Below are 20,730 nucleotides of genomic sequence, written 5' to 3'. Positions count from 1 at the left end.
CTGAGGAAACACCTGCAGTTGGTGTGTGTGTGTGCTGTTCCTGGATGGAAGGAATAGTAAAGAAGCCAGAGGCTGGCGTGCAGTGCAGGCAAGAAAGCCAGTCAGTGAAAATGGAAATGGAGGTGTCAGGGGGTGAGGAACAGGATGGGGGTAGGAGGAAGGGGGATGTAGCAGTGCAGGTAAAAGTGGAGAGGTACCTGGGGAGTCAGATGTCTGGCAGGTTGTAGTGTGTCATAAATCCAATGTCTATATTGAGTCCATGACTTTCAGTACCTAGGAGGTTGATGAAATGAAGTTCATAGGCCCAGCTCTGAAAAGTGATTTGTAAATTCAAACAAACACCAAACCTTGCTAACCTAACCTCATCACCAGGAGCCAACTTCCTACAGCTCAAAACACCAAACCTGCCAACAATCTCCAGTACCCCCACAAACTGCACATCAGAATCTATCGAAGACAAGAATACACAACTACCTGTGGGGGCACATTCCTCACAAAAAGAACCACTCTGTCTCTAGTCTCTCAGGCCTGATCCTGAAAGGGAATTTACAAACCACTTTTCATCAGCCTCCTAGGTAGTAGGTACAGAAACTCATGGACTCAATATAGACAGTGAAATTCTGACACATTACAACCTGCCAGACATCTGACTCCCCAAATACCTCTCCACTTTTACCTGCACTGCTACATCCCCCTTCCCCTCCCATCCCAGCCTGTCTCTCACCCCCTGACACCTCCTTTTCCATTTTCACTGACTGGCTTTCTTGCCTGCTTTACATGCCAGCCTCTGGCTTCTTTACTGTTCCTTCCATCCAGGAACAGCGCACACACACCGCTCCCCGCCCCCAACTGCAGGTGCTTCCTCAGCCTGACAAAGGGTTTTTTCAACCCGAAAGCTGGCATCCCAGGTGGCCAAGCTGAGCTCACCTGGAGCCTCACAAATCCACTGCAACCAGCAAGCCTAAGGCCTGTCAAAAATCTCTCCCTCTAAAGAATTCTGACCCCTGAATGTAAAAAGAACAGAATACAATGACGTATATGAAACTATACCCCCTCATGGATATTGTATGCAACACTCTGCTATGCATTAGGTGTGTGCGAAACGGGTTGTATTCAATTTGGATTCGGCCCGAATCGGAGACAGTGATTCGATTAGTTGATTTGGATCACCGTCCCCGATTTTCAATTCAGCCAAATCCGAAGACTTAATACTGATTCAGAGAATCAGTGATTTGGCCATAGACACAGCTTTAAATATTTTTTTTTCTACATTCCTTGAGGTACCAGGTGTGGCTCATGAATGCTGCGATGGTGGGGCAGATGGAGTGTTTTACAGGAGTATGGGGGTCCCTTGTGTGCTTGGTGGTGAACCCAGAAGTGGACTGGAAGTACTTCAGGTCCGCTGGGGAGCGCTCAGGTGACACCTCCCGCCCCCCAGCTTGGCAATCAGCTCCAGGGGGACCCTTGGTGCCCCCCCAGGCCCAGAAATGCTTCTGGTCCACTTCCAGGTCTGCTGCTGAGCGCGCTGGGGACCCCCCCACGCTCCCGTGGGACACTCCATCTGCCCTACCTTCGCAGCTTTCAGGAGACGCCTGGTACCTTGAGGTATGTAGAAAAAACATTTAATGCTGTGTCTATGGCCAAATCGCCGAATCTTTCCATATTGATTTGGAGGGTTCTGATTCAATTTGGAGAGATTAAAGGGTCTCCTGATTTGGTTCGGATTCAGAGATTTAGCCACTGAATTGGGCCGAATCTCCGCTGAATCGAATCAGGGACCAAAGCTTTGCACAGCCCTACTATACATACATGCTGCCCTCTGAAATATCCAGTCAGTTCTTTTAGCTGTATCAAAACAAAGCTTCCAAGACACTGTAAGTTGAACACCATTTATGATAAGAATGATGCCCCAGCAAAGAAAAAATAGGCTTCCTATAAATGTGCTTGCTCATGCTCTTATTAGAATGTGTTGGAGCAGACTCGATTAGTGGATTAAGACTCGATTAATCAAGTCTGCTTCACGTTCTAATTAGAATGCTCCAGCATCACCTTGCTGTCACCCCAGTATTTTAGACACATATATACATACACACATAAGCAATCTAGGCTGGTATTTGACCTTGGACTAAACAGTTATTAAAAGCATATTTGTCTTATTTAGAAGAGGCAACATTTCTTTAAACACCTTCAAAATCCTAGTCTAGACAAAGCCTTTGAGATAGCCAGTGACTGGTACAGACTTTGGGGGCTTTTGCCTTTCTCTGTAGCAGGGGGCATGGCCCTTTTCCCTGGGTTCTCTTAAGCACATTTTAACAATTTTTCTAGCAGCAGGACATTGGTCACTGTGGTCCCTCTACTTTACCTTTGGCAAATTAGTGTGTTACGTCTTGTGGTTGTGTGAGGACTGACTGTGTAGTTTTGCTAATAGCTTAAGTTTTGCTAATAGGTTAGCTGATTTGTATAGGATAGTTTGGATAGGAATGATCCTCCCTCAGGCATGGGATTGGACTAGATGACCTATGGAAGTCTCTTCCAGCCCTATTTCTTTATGATTCTCACGATAGAGAGGGCTTCATCTCCTTCCTCACAAGAAAATTTGTGGTCCTCAAACAGGTCATTCCTCATTATAGATTGGACCTCTCTAGATATTTCTGATGTCTGGAGACAAGTGCCTTGCAGCTGAAGTGGCCATGGAAAATGAAAGACTATTTGTATCATTCAGGGAAGCATGTAAATAAGTTCTGGCTATTAAACAGTCTTTTGTGATTAATGACTGAAACTGCCCCCTGTGTTCTTGAGACAAACTGTCATTAAACTCCATGAACCTGTTGTAGTTGAGAAACCATAGCACACTACAAATACCTGATAATTACATATTCTACACTGTAAGAATGCAGATGAGTAATTTTCATGACTAAACAGGTCTAATTGTTTCAGATTCTTTCTGGCTTGAGTCATTTTTAAAATGGTATTACCTGCTCTTTTCATCTGCAGCAGCTACAAGAGAGTCTGGCATCACATGGGAATATAAATACTTGGTCACTTCAGAAGGCATATACTACTTTTGTCAGCCTTTTCAGATGTTAGAGTGAAGGTAGCTAAAATCTGCCATATATTTTTGGAAGGTTCTAAAAGGGTCTTGCTGATTGGAAGAGCAACTCATTTTAGTATGGATGTTAGCAGATTAACATGTAGGACTGGAAAAGAGTCTTCTGCTCTTTTCATAAATTCTTAAAAACTCCTATTGTAATCCAGATTAGACTGTTTTGAAGGGATCAGAGACAAAGATGAAATAAGCATTAAATTTCTCCCATGAGCTTGGAATATGCTGACAGAATGTAAAATAGAGGGTGTGACTAACACAGAAAGAGACCAATCAGTGATAGCCATGGTTCAAGAGTCATCAGGAAGGAAGAAGCAGAGACTTGAGAGTAACAAGAGCCCATGTCCCTCCCTGTCCTTCTCCATCTCCCTATTTCTGTCCTCGTCCCCTGGGAGGGGTTCCTGAGGCCACCCTGGACAGAGGGCACACCACCAGCCCATCTCATCCACCCCACTGGAGGGGGAGTATGGGTCTCAGCATCCCAACTCCAGGCTGCTGATATATTGACATCTGACACCTAAGAGAGCCTCAGAGTGAAGACTGTGTCCTGGCCAGATGTACTTTGGCTCTGACGACAGCCCTAGAATTGGTAGCTATAGAATTGCTTGATTGTATTTTTTTTATTGTTATCACTAACAATATTGGTATTGATATTGGTATCAATAAATTTTGATATTGAAACAATATTGATATTGGTATCAATAAATTTGCCTGTTATCAAATGGAAAGATCATGGTGGGTCCCCCTCCCCCCAGAACAAGGCATCTGGGTCCTAAATCCAGGGCGAACAGCACCACCTGTTGATCAGGCAGGACAATGGGTGACATGTTCTCTGCTAGAGATGTACACCTGAGAATCACTGCTTTATTGTGACTCAGTCTTCCAGGTAAGATGACACTATATTACAAAAGTTGGTGGATTTTCAGGGACTTGGACAGGGTGGAATAGGATCTGGCCCCTTATGCTCCGTTTCAAGCAATGGGCAGCAAGAAGAATCTAAGTTGTATTTGGTTTTGCACTGCCCTTTCTACCTTTGATCCAAGACAAGAGAATTCTCAGTGTAGCCATGCAGACTGAATGGATGCTACTAGCCAAACACCTCTTCTCTTAGGGTGTACATGGGCGTACCTATACCCAGAATGGAATACATGTATGGAAAAGAACTGGAAAAAGCATGTCAGACTTTCTGCAGACCTTGCTTTGGAGTCCAGAGGTCTGTAACCACTCTAGAGGGGATCCACCCTTAGGCAAAGATCTTTGCAACTATCTCTCGTGTACCAAGAGTTGTCCAGACTAAATCTACACAGCTGTGGATTACCTGTGTAATAAGTGAGAAGAGAACTTGACAAGGTTAAAAACTTTCTTTCATAGTACTGTTTGACCTTGGATCATAAAAATCCAGTAACACTTGATGCGATGGCTTCTAGCCATTGACTGATAAACATTTATTTTGAATGAATCTTACAGACTCAATTCGGGACTCTAGGATGAAATACCTTAATTGTATTGAAAGTCAGTCATCTTGGACTTTCTTTGTAAAAAAACTATGATCCCTGTCCTGGAGCTATTCCACGCAGAATATGCTTTTGGGATCAGATAAGTCCTCCCACCCATTTAAATGCAAATAACTTCACTACACTGAATCTTGGCCTGTCCCTGCTGAAGTGGCTTGATTTTGAAGGCAATAGGGAGACTCAAAACACTAATGGAACTAGGAAGAGCATGAGGTCATGAAACAGCCAGAGTTTTTAGAGTGAAGTATTTTTTTTTTTGTGCACAGAAGATAGTGTATAACAGTGGTTCTCAACCTTTTTGGACTCAAGGCCCTCCTCACTCCTGATCTGCAGCACTCCCGATTACAGCCCCCTGCCCCTGCTAGTGCCCCTCACTCCCAACCCACAGCTCCTCACCCCCACAGCCCTGATGGTGTCCCTCACTCCTGACTCCTGTGGTGGGGTGGGCAGGGGGCAAGGGTATAGCCCAGCTGTCACTACTCCCCTTAGGTAGCTCATGCTGCCCTCCACCCCACCTCCCCTCCAGCGGTGAGAGGAAGTGAGGGCAGCACGGCCCCCACTAGTCATTTTATCTCTCCTGCTGCTGGTAGTGCAGCTGGTGTGGGGGTCCTGGCAGTGGCAGCAACAAGTATTGCCACCCAGCTCTGCCCTCTCATGGCAGGTCCCACTGGCTGGTCCACTCAGGCTGCAGCCCCATACCTGCTGTAGGTACAGAAATCGGGGGTGGGGGGTGGAGCATATGCCCCCCTCCACTGCCTATTCCTTGCCCCCAAAATTACCTGTGCTGTGGGAGCTGCTTTCCACTGCTGTCTGGCTGTCACGTGCATGTGTGCATGCACACGCATGCACATGGTGCCCCCTGCCATATTGGCCTCCTTCTGCTTCCCACAGTCCCTTGCAGGCTGGAACGCTGTCAGCCTGCAAGGGGAAACCCATGTTTTTCTCTTTTAAAGGAGAAAATCTAGGTTTTTCCGTGAACCTGGCGGTGGCAGTGATAGTGGGCTCAGCTTGGGCATTGGCTGCTCCAGCTGACCAAGGAGATCATGACTTCGCCAGATCCACAGACCCCTTGAAACCTGCTTGCACCCCTCCAGGGGGTCACAGATCCCTGGTTGAGGATTGCTGGTGTATAACATCACAGGCCAGGATCATCTCTCTACCTGATATTGTTGTCCTCCAGAGTTAATACCCTTTATGAACTGAGGCACAACTGAAAAACCTGTGTAGCAGCATTAAAATTGTACTCATCTGAAGGGATAGGAAGGGCTGCCTTGCAGAGGGACAGTGTGAAGAGAGAGAGTTTGCCCCAGTAGGGACATTGTTTGCCCTGAGGGTGAGTAAAGCTGCTTTGGAGACAGCCATCTTTGAAGTGGGAGGAGTGATGTAACCCCAGCAGGGGTTTGAATGACAGGGACGTTAGCAAAAGCCCGTGTCGCAGGGCACCTCGGTGCTCTGCTCCTAGAGTGTGGAAACTGCCAGGGAGAGAGAGCCCTGGCAGAACATAACAAGCACAGCTGCGGGTTGCTGGGGCGACTAATGTGAGTCAGCTGGTCAGAAGGAGGCAGGGCCTGGCCCTCATAAAGCCCAGGGCTGAGGCCAGGCTGGCAGTTCCCTGCCAGCAACCAGAGGAGCCGGAGCCGGAGCCGGAGCCGGAGCCGGAGCCGGAGCCCGAGCCCCTGCCCCTGCCCCTGCAGTTAGGATGCGGAGAGAAGCCTAACAGCAAGTACCGCTCTAGCTGAGTGAAGGATGGCAGCTCTGAGAGGTATGAGCACCATGGTTTAGCCAGACGGCTTTGAGTTGAGTTATAGCCAGGAGGCTCGAGTTTCTTTGCTTCTGGTATTACACTGGTGGTTTGGGTGAGGCTATAGGGGTTGGAGGAGGCCTCAAAAAGGGCCCCACAGGGGTGTGGGGGCCCTAGCACCAGTCAGGGTGCAGTATCCTCATAAAGGGGGGAACCCCAGTGGTATGGGAACCCCAGTGCCAGTGAGGGTGCAGTGTTCTCAAGGGGGAACCCCAGTGGTATGGGAACCCCAGTGCCAGCGAGGGTGCAACTTGCGGGGTACGTAGACCCCAGCCCCAGAGAGGGGCAGCTTTGAGAAGCCCCAGTGCGGGCACAATGAGCCCCAGAGAGGGGGCCATATTATTAGGAAGCCCAGTGTGGGCGCGGTGAGCCTCTGAAACAGGGCTAGTGCTGCGGAAAACCCCGGAGCAGGGTGGAGTGCTGCGATGGCCCCCAGTGAGAGGGGGTAGTGGTGTGGTGAGCCCTGGGAGAAGGGAGTAGCAGCGCGGTGGGCCCGAGAGTCAGGGGGTGTTGCCGAGAAGTCCCCAGAGCGGATGCAGAGAGCCCCAGATGGGGGGCTGTATTTTAGAAGCCCGAGTATGGGCGACATTACAGGGAAAGTCCCAGGAGGGGACACTATTGCAAAGGCCCCAGACAAGGGGCGACACTACAGAGAAGGTCCCAGAGAGGGGCAACGTTACAGGGAGATAACTTCTGTGCTGCCCCGAGTGGGCTCAGAGAGCCCAAGAGAGGGCAGCACAGAAGAGAAGGCCCCAGAGAGCAGGGCTAGAGTACATAAAAGAGGCCCCAGAGACAGGCTGTGTACACACAGAGAGACATACCAGCATCTATCTCATCAGCGAGGCTTGGGGCGTGGTATTAGGGGTTGGTAGGAGCCACGCGTAGCCCATAAGGCTAGGGTGCCTGGGGAGCACCCATCATACCGGGAGACGCCCAGGGGGTCCGGGAACACACGGGGACAGAGGTCCCAGCTAACTGTGCCCAGGGAGTCGTAAGGCAGCCTCCCAACTTTATCTAACCATCAAAGACATGGCAGGCGAGAATTTGAGGGTGCCCTTGGGCCGACTTGGCACGGTGAGGGGGCCGTAAGGAGATCACGGCTCTCCTGAAGGACCCTGCTGTGACAGCCCGGGAAGAGTCATGGCCTGGGATTTGCTGAGAAGGCTTGTTTAAAAGGGGGGAGCATTTTTTCTATGGAGAGGAGAACAACAGGGGAAGAGAGACAGGCTGGAGGCCAGGAAAAGGACCTCACTACAGCTGTCTGTCAGACAGCCCCTGTTGGACCCCTGCAGGGATAGCGGAGAGGCTGCACCAGAGAGACACAATATATCCTTTCTTCCTCTTATCCCCCTTGGAGCCCTGCTGGGGCAGGCACAAAAGAGGACCTGCCTGTCAGGAGACCCCGAGCCCGGGAAGACCCTCCTACAAGCCCGTGTGGTATGGGTGAGCACAGGAGAGAAGGGGGATACAGGACCAGGGGGAGACTGCCCTGATTTGTTCCGTGAGTGAGAAAGCACCTGAGGAGGGGCAGGCTGAGTGTGCCAGAGGGAGCACTGGGCTAGAAGGGGCAGGGGACCATCCCAGCCCACCAGAAACCCTGGGGCAGGCAGAGCCCTGGGAGTGGCTGCATTTGCCAGGTGGGGTGAGGGTGTGCTTGGCCGGGGAACTGGTACAACCTGCAGCCCAGATACTGCTCCCCACTGTGCCAGGGGACAAGGGTCGGGGCAAGAATAAGCTCTCTTGCAGGGATCGCAGAGGGCAAGCCACTGCCTACTGCCCTGAGACCCCTGGAGCTCATGAGAGAGATGCCAGCAGCAGGGACCTGCCCACGGTTCCTGTGCCAGGGACACAGAAGCAGGCCTGATCCCTGAGAAACCAAGCAGAGTGGCAGTGTACACAGGGTCCTTATAGTTACCCCGGAGCATACAAGTTATAGACTGAGTGTGTAAATAGGTTATTGATGGTTTATTAGTTGGTGTATGTATTTATTTATTTGCTCTTTATTTATCATGGGTAATTTGTATGCCTTGCCCTGGTGTAATATATATTTGAGAAGCATGAACCCTTAAGTCACCATTGCTGGGTAATGTTGTGTAACATTATTTGTGTTATTGTATTAGTTATATGTTACCTTGTAAATAATTAAATTCTGTAAATAGTTGAAAATGGTCTGCAAGGTTGTTTTGATTGTCAGGGGAGGTGCTCCGCTTGCAGACTCTGTAGCAGCTAACCAGGGAGCTAAGCAGGGCTGCCGGCTACTGGGTACCCCAGGATCCCACTATTCAGGTGAGGGCATGGGTAGTGTTGCACCCAGGGTTACACCTGTCAAAGGGTATCTTAAGGAATTCATGTTACTCCCATTTTGTGTTCTAGTTTTTCCAAGTGAGACACTACCTCATCTTCCTCAAAAGCAGAATCCTCACTGGTGGCTCTAAGGAGTTAACACATTTGAAATTCCAGCCATGGCAGCTACAAAATAAAGTGACTTTATTCCAAAGCTTAAATCTTTGGCCTATTTGGAAATTGACTTCATAGGACTACTACCGAAACATACAATGAACCACAAGCTAGGTTAGGAACAGAAGTTACATTTGTTCCTGGACAAGCTGTGCCAGAGTTTGCTTTAGAACAGAAATATCCGGGGATTGGGGTGTACACACATCACCCTTCTAATCAGGGTTTAATAAGTGGCTGAACACACTGCTGTTTTTCTATGTTCACTGAATGATACATTCCTGGGACAACCATTCAGACATACTCTGTGATGTTCTGGGATAAACTGTTAGTACTTTTTATCCTGTGAACATTTTTGGATTCATGCCAGGCCAATGGATATGAATGTCTGAAAAACATGATGTCTGTTTGTAGCCCCTTGTCAAGAACAGAAGACCAAGCACTTCAATCATTTCAGCTAGTGTTCTCAAAAGCAGCAGAACTCAGCTTCATTCCTACTTAGAACCACCATAAAATAACTGTCAGAAGAAGAAAGTTTTGATCATATATTACTGCTTTATAGCAGTCCAGTCAGAAAGCTCAATGAAGGATAACGGTGAAAATCTTTTAACATACTTTGGTACACTTGTGCAATTCTAGTTCAGCAATATCCAACAGTCAAGAGTGACGTTTGCCAAGGAGACAGTGACTCAAAAAAACTGACCAAGTTACATTCTAAATTAATCTTAATATGGCAAATATGCTCTTGAAAGAGAAATCTTCATTGTCTTTTAAAGATCAGGAACACTGGCATTTCTATTACCCTCTCTCAAGAGACATTAGGAAATACAGCAGGGAACAGAAGTAGTATTAGAATTGCTAACAATGGGTATAATGTTAAACAAGATAAACACTAGGGCTGTGCAAAATGCCTGCGTTTCATTTTGGTTTTGGAGGGACAGTGTTTAGATTCAGTGTCTCATAGGGCTGTCCAAAATGGTTGTTTCTTTCTGTTTTGGATTTGGTGTTTCAGAGGGACAGTGATTCATTTTGGTGTTTTGAATCACTGTTCTGTTTCATTTTGGCCGAAACTGTTGCAGAGCTGTTTTGGAATTTTGATGGTGTTTCGGCCATGGGCTATAATGGAGAATCACAAAACTGCCTATAACTTTGTCATTCCTTGCCTGACTCAGATGAAACTTACAGGGATACTAGCCCCTTCTGAGGCCATGAAGCCTGCCAAGTTTCAAGGAGACAGGTGCAGGGGTTTCTGGGAAACTCAAACTGTACAAAACAAAACTAGTATCACTTGCTGGCAGCGGCAGTATGCTGTCATCCTGCATGCAGATCTGGGGGCCCGCTTTCACCAGGAGGAGTCTGGTACAGCCCCACAACCCTTCTGGGGGGTGGGGGCCCCTGGATCTGTGCAAGGGATGACAGCAGGTTGCCACTACTGGCTGAAGCCAGCACCAGCACCGGGTTCTTCCTGGCACTTGGTGCAGGCTGCACCAGTAGACTCGGGTGCTGGCCTCAGCCAGCAGCAGCAGCCTGCTGTCATCTGCATGCTCTGCAGCTTGGTGACTGTACAGCTTTAAAAAAAAAAAAAAAAAAAAAGCCACACATTCATTGGACTTGGCAGTGGCAATTGGGGCCTCTGAGGGTTCATGGCAGAGCCTCGCCATGCAGCAGGGGGCAGCAGGGATCGCCCGCCCCCCCCCACTATTGCACAGGTGCAGTGCTGTTCAGCAGGGCACATGTGCTGCCTGGGAGCTGGGGTGGATCCACCTGTCAGCCAGAGCTCCTGGTTTGATTCCCCAGCTCTCTGATCATTCCCCCAGCTCTTCCTGGGGGACATGGCCCCCAGATCTGCACATGGGGTTTCAGCAGGCTGCTGCTACCAGCTGGAGAAATAGCCCAGAGCCGCTGCTATCACCAGCTGGCAGCGGCAGCCTGCTGTCATTCCGTATTATCTGGGGGCCTAAAAATTTCCGAAACGTTTCAGATGGCCTGTTTCATTTTGGAGCTGTTCCAGAGCCCTGAGTTTCGTTTTGGATTCAGTATTTTGACCGTTGAAATGTTTGAATCCAAAATGAAATGGCTGCCAAAATTTTGCACAGCCCTAACAAACACCACTTATTAAAAACATCCTCATGAGACTATTCCTCTTCCTGCTTGGATGGATTTGTTAAACTCTAGAGAAAAAGAAAAAACACAAAATTCAGGCACCTGCGGTGAGCTGCATTATGAATGTAGCTTTTGTGATTTTTCCCTTTCCTCACTGGTGGTGTATTAAAGTACGCCATATGAACAAGTCAGTGGATAGCAATCTTTATTAACATGTGGTACTTACTTATCTCCCACAATTCCCAAGTTGATTGTTGGGTAGCCATGTTCTTGGATTGTAGCTAGGAGAGTCGAACGATTGCTGTCTCGGATCTTTCCTGGTAAGAGGTCATCTTCAGGGTTCAATAGCTATAAAACCACATACATCAGTATCCTCAGTACTTTTGTGCACTTGAAATTTCCAGCTCCTGAGATTGGATAATGTTTCTACTGACAGGCACCTATGGCAAGTAAGTTATTTCATACACTGATCTAGGCAGATTCTGAGAGTTTAGAGACTATTCAGCAGCATATAACTAAAAGATATATGGCTGAGTCACGGGTAATGCCAAAAAGTAAGTTCGTCTAGGATTCCCTTTTCAATTGTTTTGATGGGTATGTCTATATAGCATAATGTGGTGCCAGCTACAGCTTGGAACTCTGCCCAGGCTAATATATACTGCATCTCACCAGGGCTATTAAGACTAGGTGGAGTTCTGCACTCATGGATGTATACAGCTTCTGATAGGAGAGCTAGCTTATTCAGCAAACTTGGGTATCTCTGCACAGCACTGAATTGTGCGTTGGCATAATCAACAGATCCATATCTGCAAACTTCTTTTCCTCATATCATATAAACCAACCTCATAGTATAAATCAAAACACAAGCTCTGAATTTGCAACTAATCAAGTTGATGGATATATCAAGTGATTCTGATTACTGAAAAGTCAAGGATGTTAATCTAAGGCTGCTGATGCAGGAGTAATAAGGTCTATTGTTTATTCACTTAGAGAGATTTTAAATGTGGCAACCTACGATGGACTAGCACAGTTGTTCTCAACCTCTTTAGACTCAAGGCACCCCTCAGAAAATGCCAGTCCTCAATCAGGTTGTCTCATTATTCCAGAATAGTTACAGAGGACAGTGATTCAAAAGGAGTTGTTCTTCATGCTAGGGTAGGCAGAGTACACTACAAGCCTGACTCTACTGCTAACACTCCTTCTGAGCAGTAGGACGACTGACTGGGTCAGGACTGGAAATGTCAATTCTATGTCTGCTGAGAAGTCCCTAAAATAAGGTTTGCTTTAAGTTCACTAGAGCAGTGCAAATGGACAATGGATATGACCCAGGTTCTTGTTAGAGATTCAAATATCTCTGATTACATCAGAAGAAAGTGAGAGTTGCAGGAGCTTAGTACCTGCAGTAAAACAGGCCCATTTGGAATTAAGATGGGAATTGCTATTCAAAATTCTACTTCTGTGCCTGCAGAAGAAAGACACAGAAAAGATACTTTCTTACCTCATTCCCTGTTGACATGACTGCGACAACTGGAAATTTATTAACTTCTACTTCTGTGACTCCAACAGTTGCTAAGAGACCAATCTCTGATGGACCCATGTGGGTTCCCTTAGCCAGCACACATTCACCTCTTTTAATGTCGTGTCCTATAGGTCTGAAAATTATAGCACACAAGAAAGGAAAGAAAAAGAGAATACCATTGAAAATGACATGCACTAGTTGGTCAGGTTTCAAGCGAACGGTGCGTTTCCCTATGGCAGTCATATTTTTTTAAATATCCATGCTTTTTATGGGAAAACAGTATCTTGAAAATATATTGTAAATTCTATATTTAAAGAGGTATTCACCTTTTTAAAACGAGGATTTTTAACAAACCTGATATCTTGGCCTGGTCGAGCCTGCACAAGAATTCGAACCTCTAGCTCTTCAGTGCCCTATTAAAAAAAAAAAAAGAGAGAGGTTGCACAAGTTCAAATGTGTTAAACAAAATTAATCAGCTTTTATTTCTCATCATTCTATACAATTTATTTATGGTTCACAAATGATCATGCCACTCTTTGATGTGTTTGCTGCAATGATTGCTTTGTCACATATGGCCGAAGTATCACCTAGTTTCTCTTTATCTGCTCATCAAGAGCTCATCACAATATGTGCTCCAAGTTAGAGTTTACAATAATTATTTCTTATCTGAGCTCACCAAAAAGGACCTGCTTTGAATACATTGCTTGCTTGCCTGTTTTATGACTGAATGTTCAGTTATCTTTCTCATGCAATATACTAAGGTTCTTTGTTGATTTTGTCTGTCATGGGAATTCTTTCCCCTCCTGATGTGCTCAAAAGTAATTTCAGAAATAGCATCTACGGAACAAATCAAGAAGCATAGCAAAAAATGTGGCACTGCAGTTATGGATAAGTAGTAAGAAAATATCCACCTTGCCAACTACTCATGTGCCCAAATTTTTAGAGGTTATTTGCATTTATGCAGTGCAAAGATCTCTTCTCCTCCTGGGAACTATGAACATATCTGAGCGTAGTTAATACATCGTGTTTATGGACTTTGAATAGGACAGTGGCAGGAAAATCTAAGGCCTACTTTCTATTAGAGCTTTTGAATTCATATATTCAAGATTTCAATGCTCTGGTGGTTTGCTCAACCAGCAATGAATCCATTTGAACATTTTAACTTACGGACAATGTGATTCGTATTATAAATATTTAACTTTATACACCCTGTGAGTGGGTGGGTGATAAATATACTCAGCTCTGGAAAAGTGGCAGTCTGTCAGCAACACTGAATTTATACTATACTTAGAATGGAGCAGAATTTTGTTTTATATCAATGCCTTTCATATTTGTAGCGCCTCAAAGCCATGAGTCAGACACGGGTTTTGCAAGGCAAACAAACGTTTAGAAATAACTACCCTGCTATATGTGACATTAGAGTCTGGTTTTCATTGCTGGACTTGTCAGTGGGGCTTTTCTTTACTTTTATTAAAAGGACCCATTGACTGTTATTTTCATCACAGCAGAGAGGTCCTGTATATGAGATCAGATTCTTCTGACCACTAGTATTCATTGGAGCCATATGTATGCTCTGAATGTCTTTTAATACCTAATGGGCAGAGAAGGTGGAACCATTTCTCAGATTCTTTGCCATTTTAGGATCCAAGTGATATAAACCTTGTAGTACAGTCCCCACCACTTAAAACATGCATGATTAACATGGTCTCCATTTACATTGAGCAAAATGGCTTAGGTCTGAGGAGTTGAAGAGAAAATCTACAGGAAGCTCCAGTTAAGGGTAGAAATAAAGAATTATCTGGGGTTTTTTCTTTTGGTGGCGTGAAGTCAAATCATTTCCCACTAGATGCGACTCTGGAAGAAGGCAAGCTGACCTGAAGGACAAAGTAGAGGGATTTCTGATATATCCCAGAAGGTGTTTTCAAGTCCCAAGCTAGAAGCACAGCTTGTATCAGAGGCAGTCAGGCAAGAACCTTATAATGGGACTGGGCTACCTTCATGAGGTTTGATTCTTTACTATTGAGACAACAAGGATTTTAGTGATGATTTCAAAGAAAGCAACAGAAAACCCACAATCCAGAAACCAGGATGGGGAGTTCCAGAGGCATACTGGATAGTTCTGTCTGGAATTTACAGATTGTTCAACTGCATGGAAGATACGTGGCCAGAAACTCAAAAGATATGGGCTATTTTGCTTGAACAAAAATCTTGTAAATAAATCAAAAAACCTCAGAGGGAATTCTTTCTTTTTCTCATCATTTCTTTTGCTAATCTAGAGCATTATATAAACTTTTCTTCAGAGGCTCAGATCTTGACCCAGGCAGAGACATATTTAACATGACCATTTGTTGCATTTCTTCCCTCCCACGATGGAAGAAAAGGACTCTGTTCGCCAAACATCAACCTTTTCCCCCTCCATATTTTTCTTGGTTACATAATGAAGGAATATTCTTTTGGGCAATATGCTTCTCTCTACCTTCCTATTTTGATAGGTTCTATTTTTCCTGTAATACCACCTTTTAAATGATGGATAGGCACTGTCACATAGTCTAGGGCAAACTTTAATAAAATCCAGTGACAGCTTGTGTTTGATCCCTACTGACTCTAACTGAGAGATGGTACCTGAACTGTTGTTCTGGTAACGTAAGGAAAAGCACTGAAGCTGTAGAGGTCATCATGTTTCCACTAACAGGAGAGGCAGTTAAATCAGAATAACTTTCTTCATGCATTGATTCAGGCTAAGAACACTGAAAGAGGTTCTTAATTTAATTACCAACAATCCAATAAATGATTGAGGCTCCCTGTAGATATGCTGCTAATATAGATTGGCAAGTTCTCGAAGCGTAACAAGTTTACTACATCTCAATGCAATACATCTTTTGTCTCTTCCTGCTTCAGTATACTGGAAGAGACAAAAGACCTTTCAGTAAGCCTGCATGGACTAGGATATTACCTATAGTAGGAATATTGAGAGGTCTATGACATTTCAAGATAAGGAGTCAGGTCATTGGAGTTAGTGAGGTTGGTCATTTTGACTCCTTGTGGGTATGGTACCCCAGTCTCAAAAAAAAAAATGGAGAAAGGTTATGAAATACTGCTCCTTTTGAGACTTTCTCTGCAATCCCTGGTATCATGTTATTGCAAACAGAAGTGAAGCAAAGTAAGTTTTTAATAATGACTCACATCGTCTGATTCCCTGATGAGTTCTGTATCTTCCACTTGTACCACAGCATCAGCACCGCAGGGGATTGGAGCACCTGTTGTAACTCGCATTACCTGACCAGGCATCACAGTCTGAGTTGGCTGGAAAATACAAACAAGAAAGGCAAATGAGAACTCACTTGGTTACATCAGATATTAGGAAGACCTCTCTGTGAGGGTGGCTTAGCAACGGAACATGCTTAGATATGCAGTCTCCATCGCTGGAAGTTTTTAAGTACAGGTTAGACAAACATTTGTCTGGGATGGTTTAGATAGGAACAATCCTGTCTTGAGTTGGGGGGGGGTTGGGGGGTTGGAAGTCCTTTCCAGCTCCATTTTCTTTGATTTTATAAGTTTATAAATTTAAAAAGGGAAAGGGAAAACCTCAAAGTGTTTAAAAATTCTGAGACAATTTGGAATGAAAAAATCCATATATAGTAAGGCTTATTTTCCATGTACTGTTGATGCACTATTATTGTCATGAATAAGAGAAAAACCCCATGTAATTAAACAAGAATAACTTACAGATTCATATCTGGCTCAGGTATTAATGGTTTACATGCATTACCATATGATGGATGCATGAAATGAGCTAGTGGTTTCAGTCCTGTTCTCAGTGGAGGGTTGTCCACAAAAACATTGATCACAATGGGTAAAAAACTGGCATGCTTCTCAGCAAAAGATTCAAACAACATAGCTGGGTTTTGTAAATAATAATTATCAACCCCAATTTGACCCTACCCTGTGCCTAAGGCTTCAGAGAGCTGGTAGCACATGGGCTTGAGCTACTCAGTCATTTGCATCAAATTCAATAGGAACTGAAAGACCACCTCCAGGCCACTGAGGACACTGATGACTATTATGCTGACTAACATTCATCAGACAGCCCAGCTTTGCAACAGGGGTTAGGTGTGGTTGTCTACACAAAATCCTTACCTCTGTATATCTTTCAGGCGAGCTGGATTTGTGTTACCTGGGATCTTTTTAGATTATCCAACAGACATAATAACCCAATTACCCCAGTCACATTTGAGTTCTGCCTGCCAGACATGTTGAAGTTGCAATCAGTTTTCCTTGCATTGCTTTTGAAACCCTACAGTAAAAAATTTCCCCTGATGGGGGAGGGGTATCCTCCATTCCACATTACAATACAGGTAATGTGGTATGAGAAGCCTGACTCAGAATTCATTCAGGGAAGACTTTGGTACCTTATTAGAAGGTGATATGCCCACTGATTAATCCTGAGAGCCAATATATGACATCCACACTCCTGACCTAGTACAAGAGAACCCTGAAAACCTGGGCCAAAACTGCCTGGAAGATGCTCCCTGAAGAGTGGGGTAGTGTGATGTGTAAGTACCAGGGAGCAAGAATAGGTTAGCCTGATGCATCTGGACTAAGGCCATGCTCTGCATTAAACCCTGCTCCTAGATGACCAGCCCTTTTCCTTACAGTCAGCTGTAAAAGTTTGAGCAGAATGCTAGCAAGTAGATACTTGCTCAATGTACCTTCTTTAGACTTTAAGCAGTTCTGCTAAGGCTAAGTCTTGATCCAATCCCTGGCCTGGATTCTGTCTGCCCAAATGTATGATCCAGCTTTTTGCAGGGTCTCATCCTTCTACTTCCTCTGAGTCACCTGACTCTGGTATAGATCAGTGGTTCCTGACCTTGGCTTGTTCTTTGGACAGCAATTTTGGCTCAGACCTGAGGTGTTCAATCCTTATCTAATCACTGCCCTTTGACTGGCCACATGCCAGTTTCTGACAAGAGCAGCAATAGCACCAGCAACAAGAACAAGAGCAACAGCAGTAATAAGTTGTTCTGTGATAACCACGCAAGACCACAGTTCAAAGCCTCCGCAGAAAAAATATAACTTCTTAAGAAGCCAGCATTCTGCAACAAACCAACACCTGACACTCGAGAAAAAGCTAATCTCCTCAATTATTATTTTGTGTCAGTTTTCCACCAGCTTAAGGGGATCACCCCTCTTGACAGGGCACAAGACTACAAAGGTAGGGGTGACCATATGCCTACATTTGGTGAAGACCTTGTGAGGGAACACCTTGGGAGGCTGGACATCCATAAGTCAGTGGGCTCTGCACCCAAGAATGGTAAACAAGTTGGCTGACATTATAGCTCTACCATTGGCATGGATATTTGAGAACTTGTGGCACTCAGGAGAAGTTCCTGAAGACTGGAAGAGGGCCAATGTGGTGCCCATCTTCAAGAAAGGGAGGAAGGAAGATCCAGGGAACTACAGGCCAATCAGTTTGACCTCAATCCCTGGGAAAATCTTGGAAAAAATTATCAAAGAATCCATCAACAACAGGCTGACAGAAGGCGCCATTCTGAGAGACAGCCAACATGGCTTTGTTTCAGGTAGGCTGAGCCTGACCAACCTCATCTCCTTCTATGACCAGGACACGTCACCCGGACCAGGGGGGTGGAGGGCGGGGTTTGGGAGAAGGTTGATGTCATTTACTTAGATTTCAAAAAGCCTTTGATTTGGTCTCCCATGATGTCCTTATGACAAAACTGGGGAACTGCAGCCTCGACAACCTTATGGTCCAATGGCTTGGGAACTGGCTTTGTGGTTGGACCCAGAGAGTGATTGTTGATGGAAACGAGTCAGCATGGCGTATGGTGACCAGTGGCACCCCTCAGGGTTCAGTACTCGCACTGGTACTCTTTAATATATTCATTAACGGCCTGGATTTGGGCATCAGAAACAAACTGGTTAAGTTCATGGATGACACAAAACTGTGGGGAAGCATGGACACCCTGGAGGATAGGCTGGGGATTCAGGCCAACCTGGATAGGCTTGCAAGATGAAACCTAATGACCTTCAACATAGAGAAATGCAAGGTGCTCCACCTCAGGAGGAAAATCTCCTATCATACCTATAGGCTCAGCAGTGCTTCACTCAGTAGCACTATGTCTGAAAGAGACTTGGGGGTCATGATTAACCACCAGATAAATATGAGCCACCAATGCAATGCTGCAGCCGGCCAAGCAAATAAAACCCTGGCTTGCATCTACCAATGCATCTCAAACAAGACCCAAGATCCACTTTATTCAGCCTTGGTGAGGCTGCAGCTGGAGTACTGCATCCAATTCTGGGCTCCACACTTTAAAAAGGACACGGAGAAGCTCAGAGCGTCCAGAGGAGAGCCACATGCATGATCAGAGGTCAAAAGAGCAGGCCATATGAGGAGAAGCTGAGAGGCATGGTACTCTTCAGCTTGGCTAATCGTAGACTCAGGGGGCACTTGGTGGCAGCCTATAAATATATCGGGGTGTTCATCAGGACCTGGGAGAACATTTGTTCACCAGGGCTCCTCCAGGGAAAACAAGGTTCAATGGTCACAAACTGGACAAGGTCCAGTTTTAGACTGGACATAAGGAAGAACTTCTTTACTGTTCGAGCATGCAGAGTTTGGAATAGACTCCCCCTAGAAGCGGTGCAAGCACCTACTCTGGACACACTTAAGATGTGCTTGGACAATTATCTTGCTGGGGTCCTTTGACCCCAGCTGACTTCCTGCCCTTAGACAGGGGGCTGGACCAGATGATCTCACGAGGTCCCTTCCAGCCCTAATGTCTGTGAATCCATGAACAGCAGCATGAAGAAATAAATGATGTGAACATTTAAAAAAAATTGCATCATCAATAAATTTATTATAACTATGTTTTTTTTTTCAAAATCCACAGTCAAAATTATTGTTTGGCCACAGTCACTGAAGGAAGGGAGGGAGGGAGGGAAGGAGGGAGGGAGACCTTGTTAGTAAAATGGAAGATAAAAGTAAAGTGCAATTGTGCAAATGTGATTTTTTGTGCAAAGTTGCATATCTGCTCCGTCCATCCTTCTGTATCAGTTTTTGTGTAGTGATATTCTCGAAAGTGCCAAATTAAATCTGGAACGTGTACTTCAAAAGCTGATGTACTCAGCACATTGGGGCAGTTCTAGAGGGAGGGTAATTTTCTTTATCAGCTGTATTAGTGCAGGGATGCTCAAGCCCCAATCCAAGGGTCAGACCCAGCCTGCAGAGCTGTGTCCTTTGCCCTATGGGGCTCCCTAAGGGTCTGAAAATTGGGTGGGGGAGTGGTGGCAGCATTAATGGCTGCTCCTCTTGGTGCCAAATTTCCAGAGCCATGGGGAGCCCCATGGCATTGCCTTGTGCAGCAGATTGTACCACTGCAAGGCTAGATCCAGGCAAGTGGGGTTGGGACACTGTCTAGCTGGATCCAGGCATGAAGGATGAGGCCAGTGCGTGACCGGATCTAGGAATGCAGAATTGGGCTGGCATGCAGGGCTGGGCTGATTTGTGGCCAGATCTAGGCATGTGGGGTGGGCTAGTGTGTGGCTGGATCCAGGGTCAAGATGGCATGCTGGATTGCACCCACAAACCAACCCCAAGCACCAACCCTGTGTGGGATCCTGCCTACAGACCGACCCTGCATCAGTCATCAGGCCCATGGGGCTGGAAGGTTGGGTCTCATTGCATTAGAATGGTTAATTGACCCCCCCAAGACAAGGCTGAATTTAGTTTTGGGACTTCTAAGGTCAAGGGAGCTTTCAATAGGACAAGCAAAATGAGAACTAAGAAGGCTGTAATTATGACATCTTGTGCCTAGAGTTCCATTAACCCTCTGATCCAGGGAGCATATTATAGTACGTCTCGGGTGATTGGAGAATGGAATCTAGGTCATTCCTATGCATCTTAGTAAGCACTCTGGATGGCTCAGGTGACGATATTCTGTGGGTTAGAAGCACAGAATTATAAGTAGTAGCGTTAAAAGCGACCTTCAGAGATCATCTAGTCCAACACCCTGCCTGAGCCTCATTCAAACCATCCTATACAGAGCCATTGTCTAACTGATTAGCAAAACTACACAGTCAGCTCCAACACAACCACAAGACATAACACCCTAACCTGCCACAGTTAATACAGAGGGACCACAGTGGTCAGTGTCCTGTTGCTGCAAATGTTGGTAAAATATGCTTGAGAGATCCAAGGAAGGGGGCCACAGCCCCC

At 45.7% G+C, this 20,730-nt stretch overlaps 1 protein-coding gene and 1 long non-coding RNA gene across 16 annotated transcripts in view; one reads left to right on the top strand and one right to left on the bottom strand.

The window, feature by feature from the left end:
• The window catches only part of GPHN (gephyrin), a 631,726-nt gene that overhangs the window by 46,700 nt on the left and 564,296 nt on the right, over nt 1–20,730 (bottom strand). For all 15 annotated transcript variants that reach the window (XM_059722870.1, XM_059722873.1, XM_059722869.1 and 12 more), the window contains 4 exons: nt 15,678–15,797; nt 12,849–12,907; nt 12,474–12,627; nt 11,202–11,323 (listed from right to left, as the gene is read on the bottom strand). In XM_059722870.1, the coding sequence (XP_059578853.1) occupies nt 11,202–11,323; nt 12,474–12,627; nt 12,849–12,907; nt 15,678–15,797 (455 nt within the window). The remainder of the gene's footprint in view (nt 1–11,201; nt 11,324–12,473; nt 12,628–12,848; nt 12,908–15,677; nt 15,798–20,730) is intronic.
• LOC109280498 (uncharacterized) overlaps nt 1–20,730 on the top strand; it is a 112,843-nt gene that overhangs the window by 4,940 nt on the left and 87,173 nt on the right. The gene's annotated exons all lie outside the window — the stretch shown is intronic.

Source organism: Alligator mississippiensis, chromosome 2 (genome assembly GCF_030867095.1).
Source record: "Alligator mississippiensis isolate rAllMis1 chromosome 2, rAllMis1, whole genome shotgun sequence".
Classification (NCBI taxonomy): domain Eukaryota; kingdom Metazoa; phylum Chordata; order Crocodylia; family Alligatoridae; genus Alligator; species Alligator mississippiensis.
The sequence above is the reverse complement of the archived record's forward strand: the minus strand, read 5'-3'. Positions and strand labels throughout refer to the sequence as shown.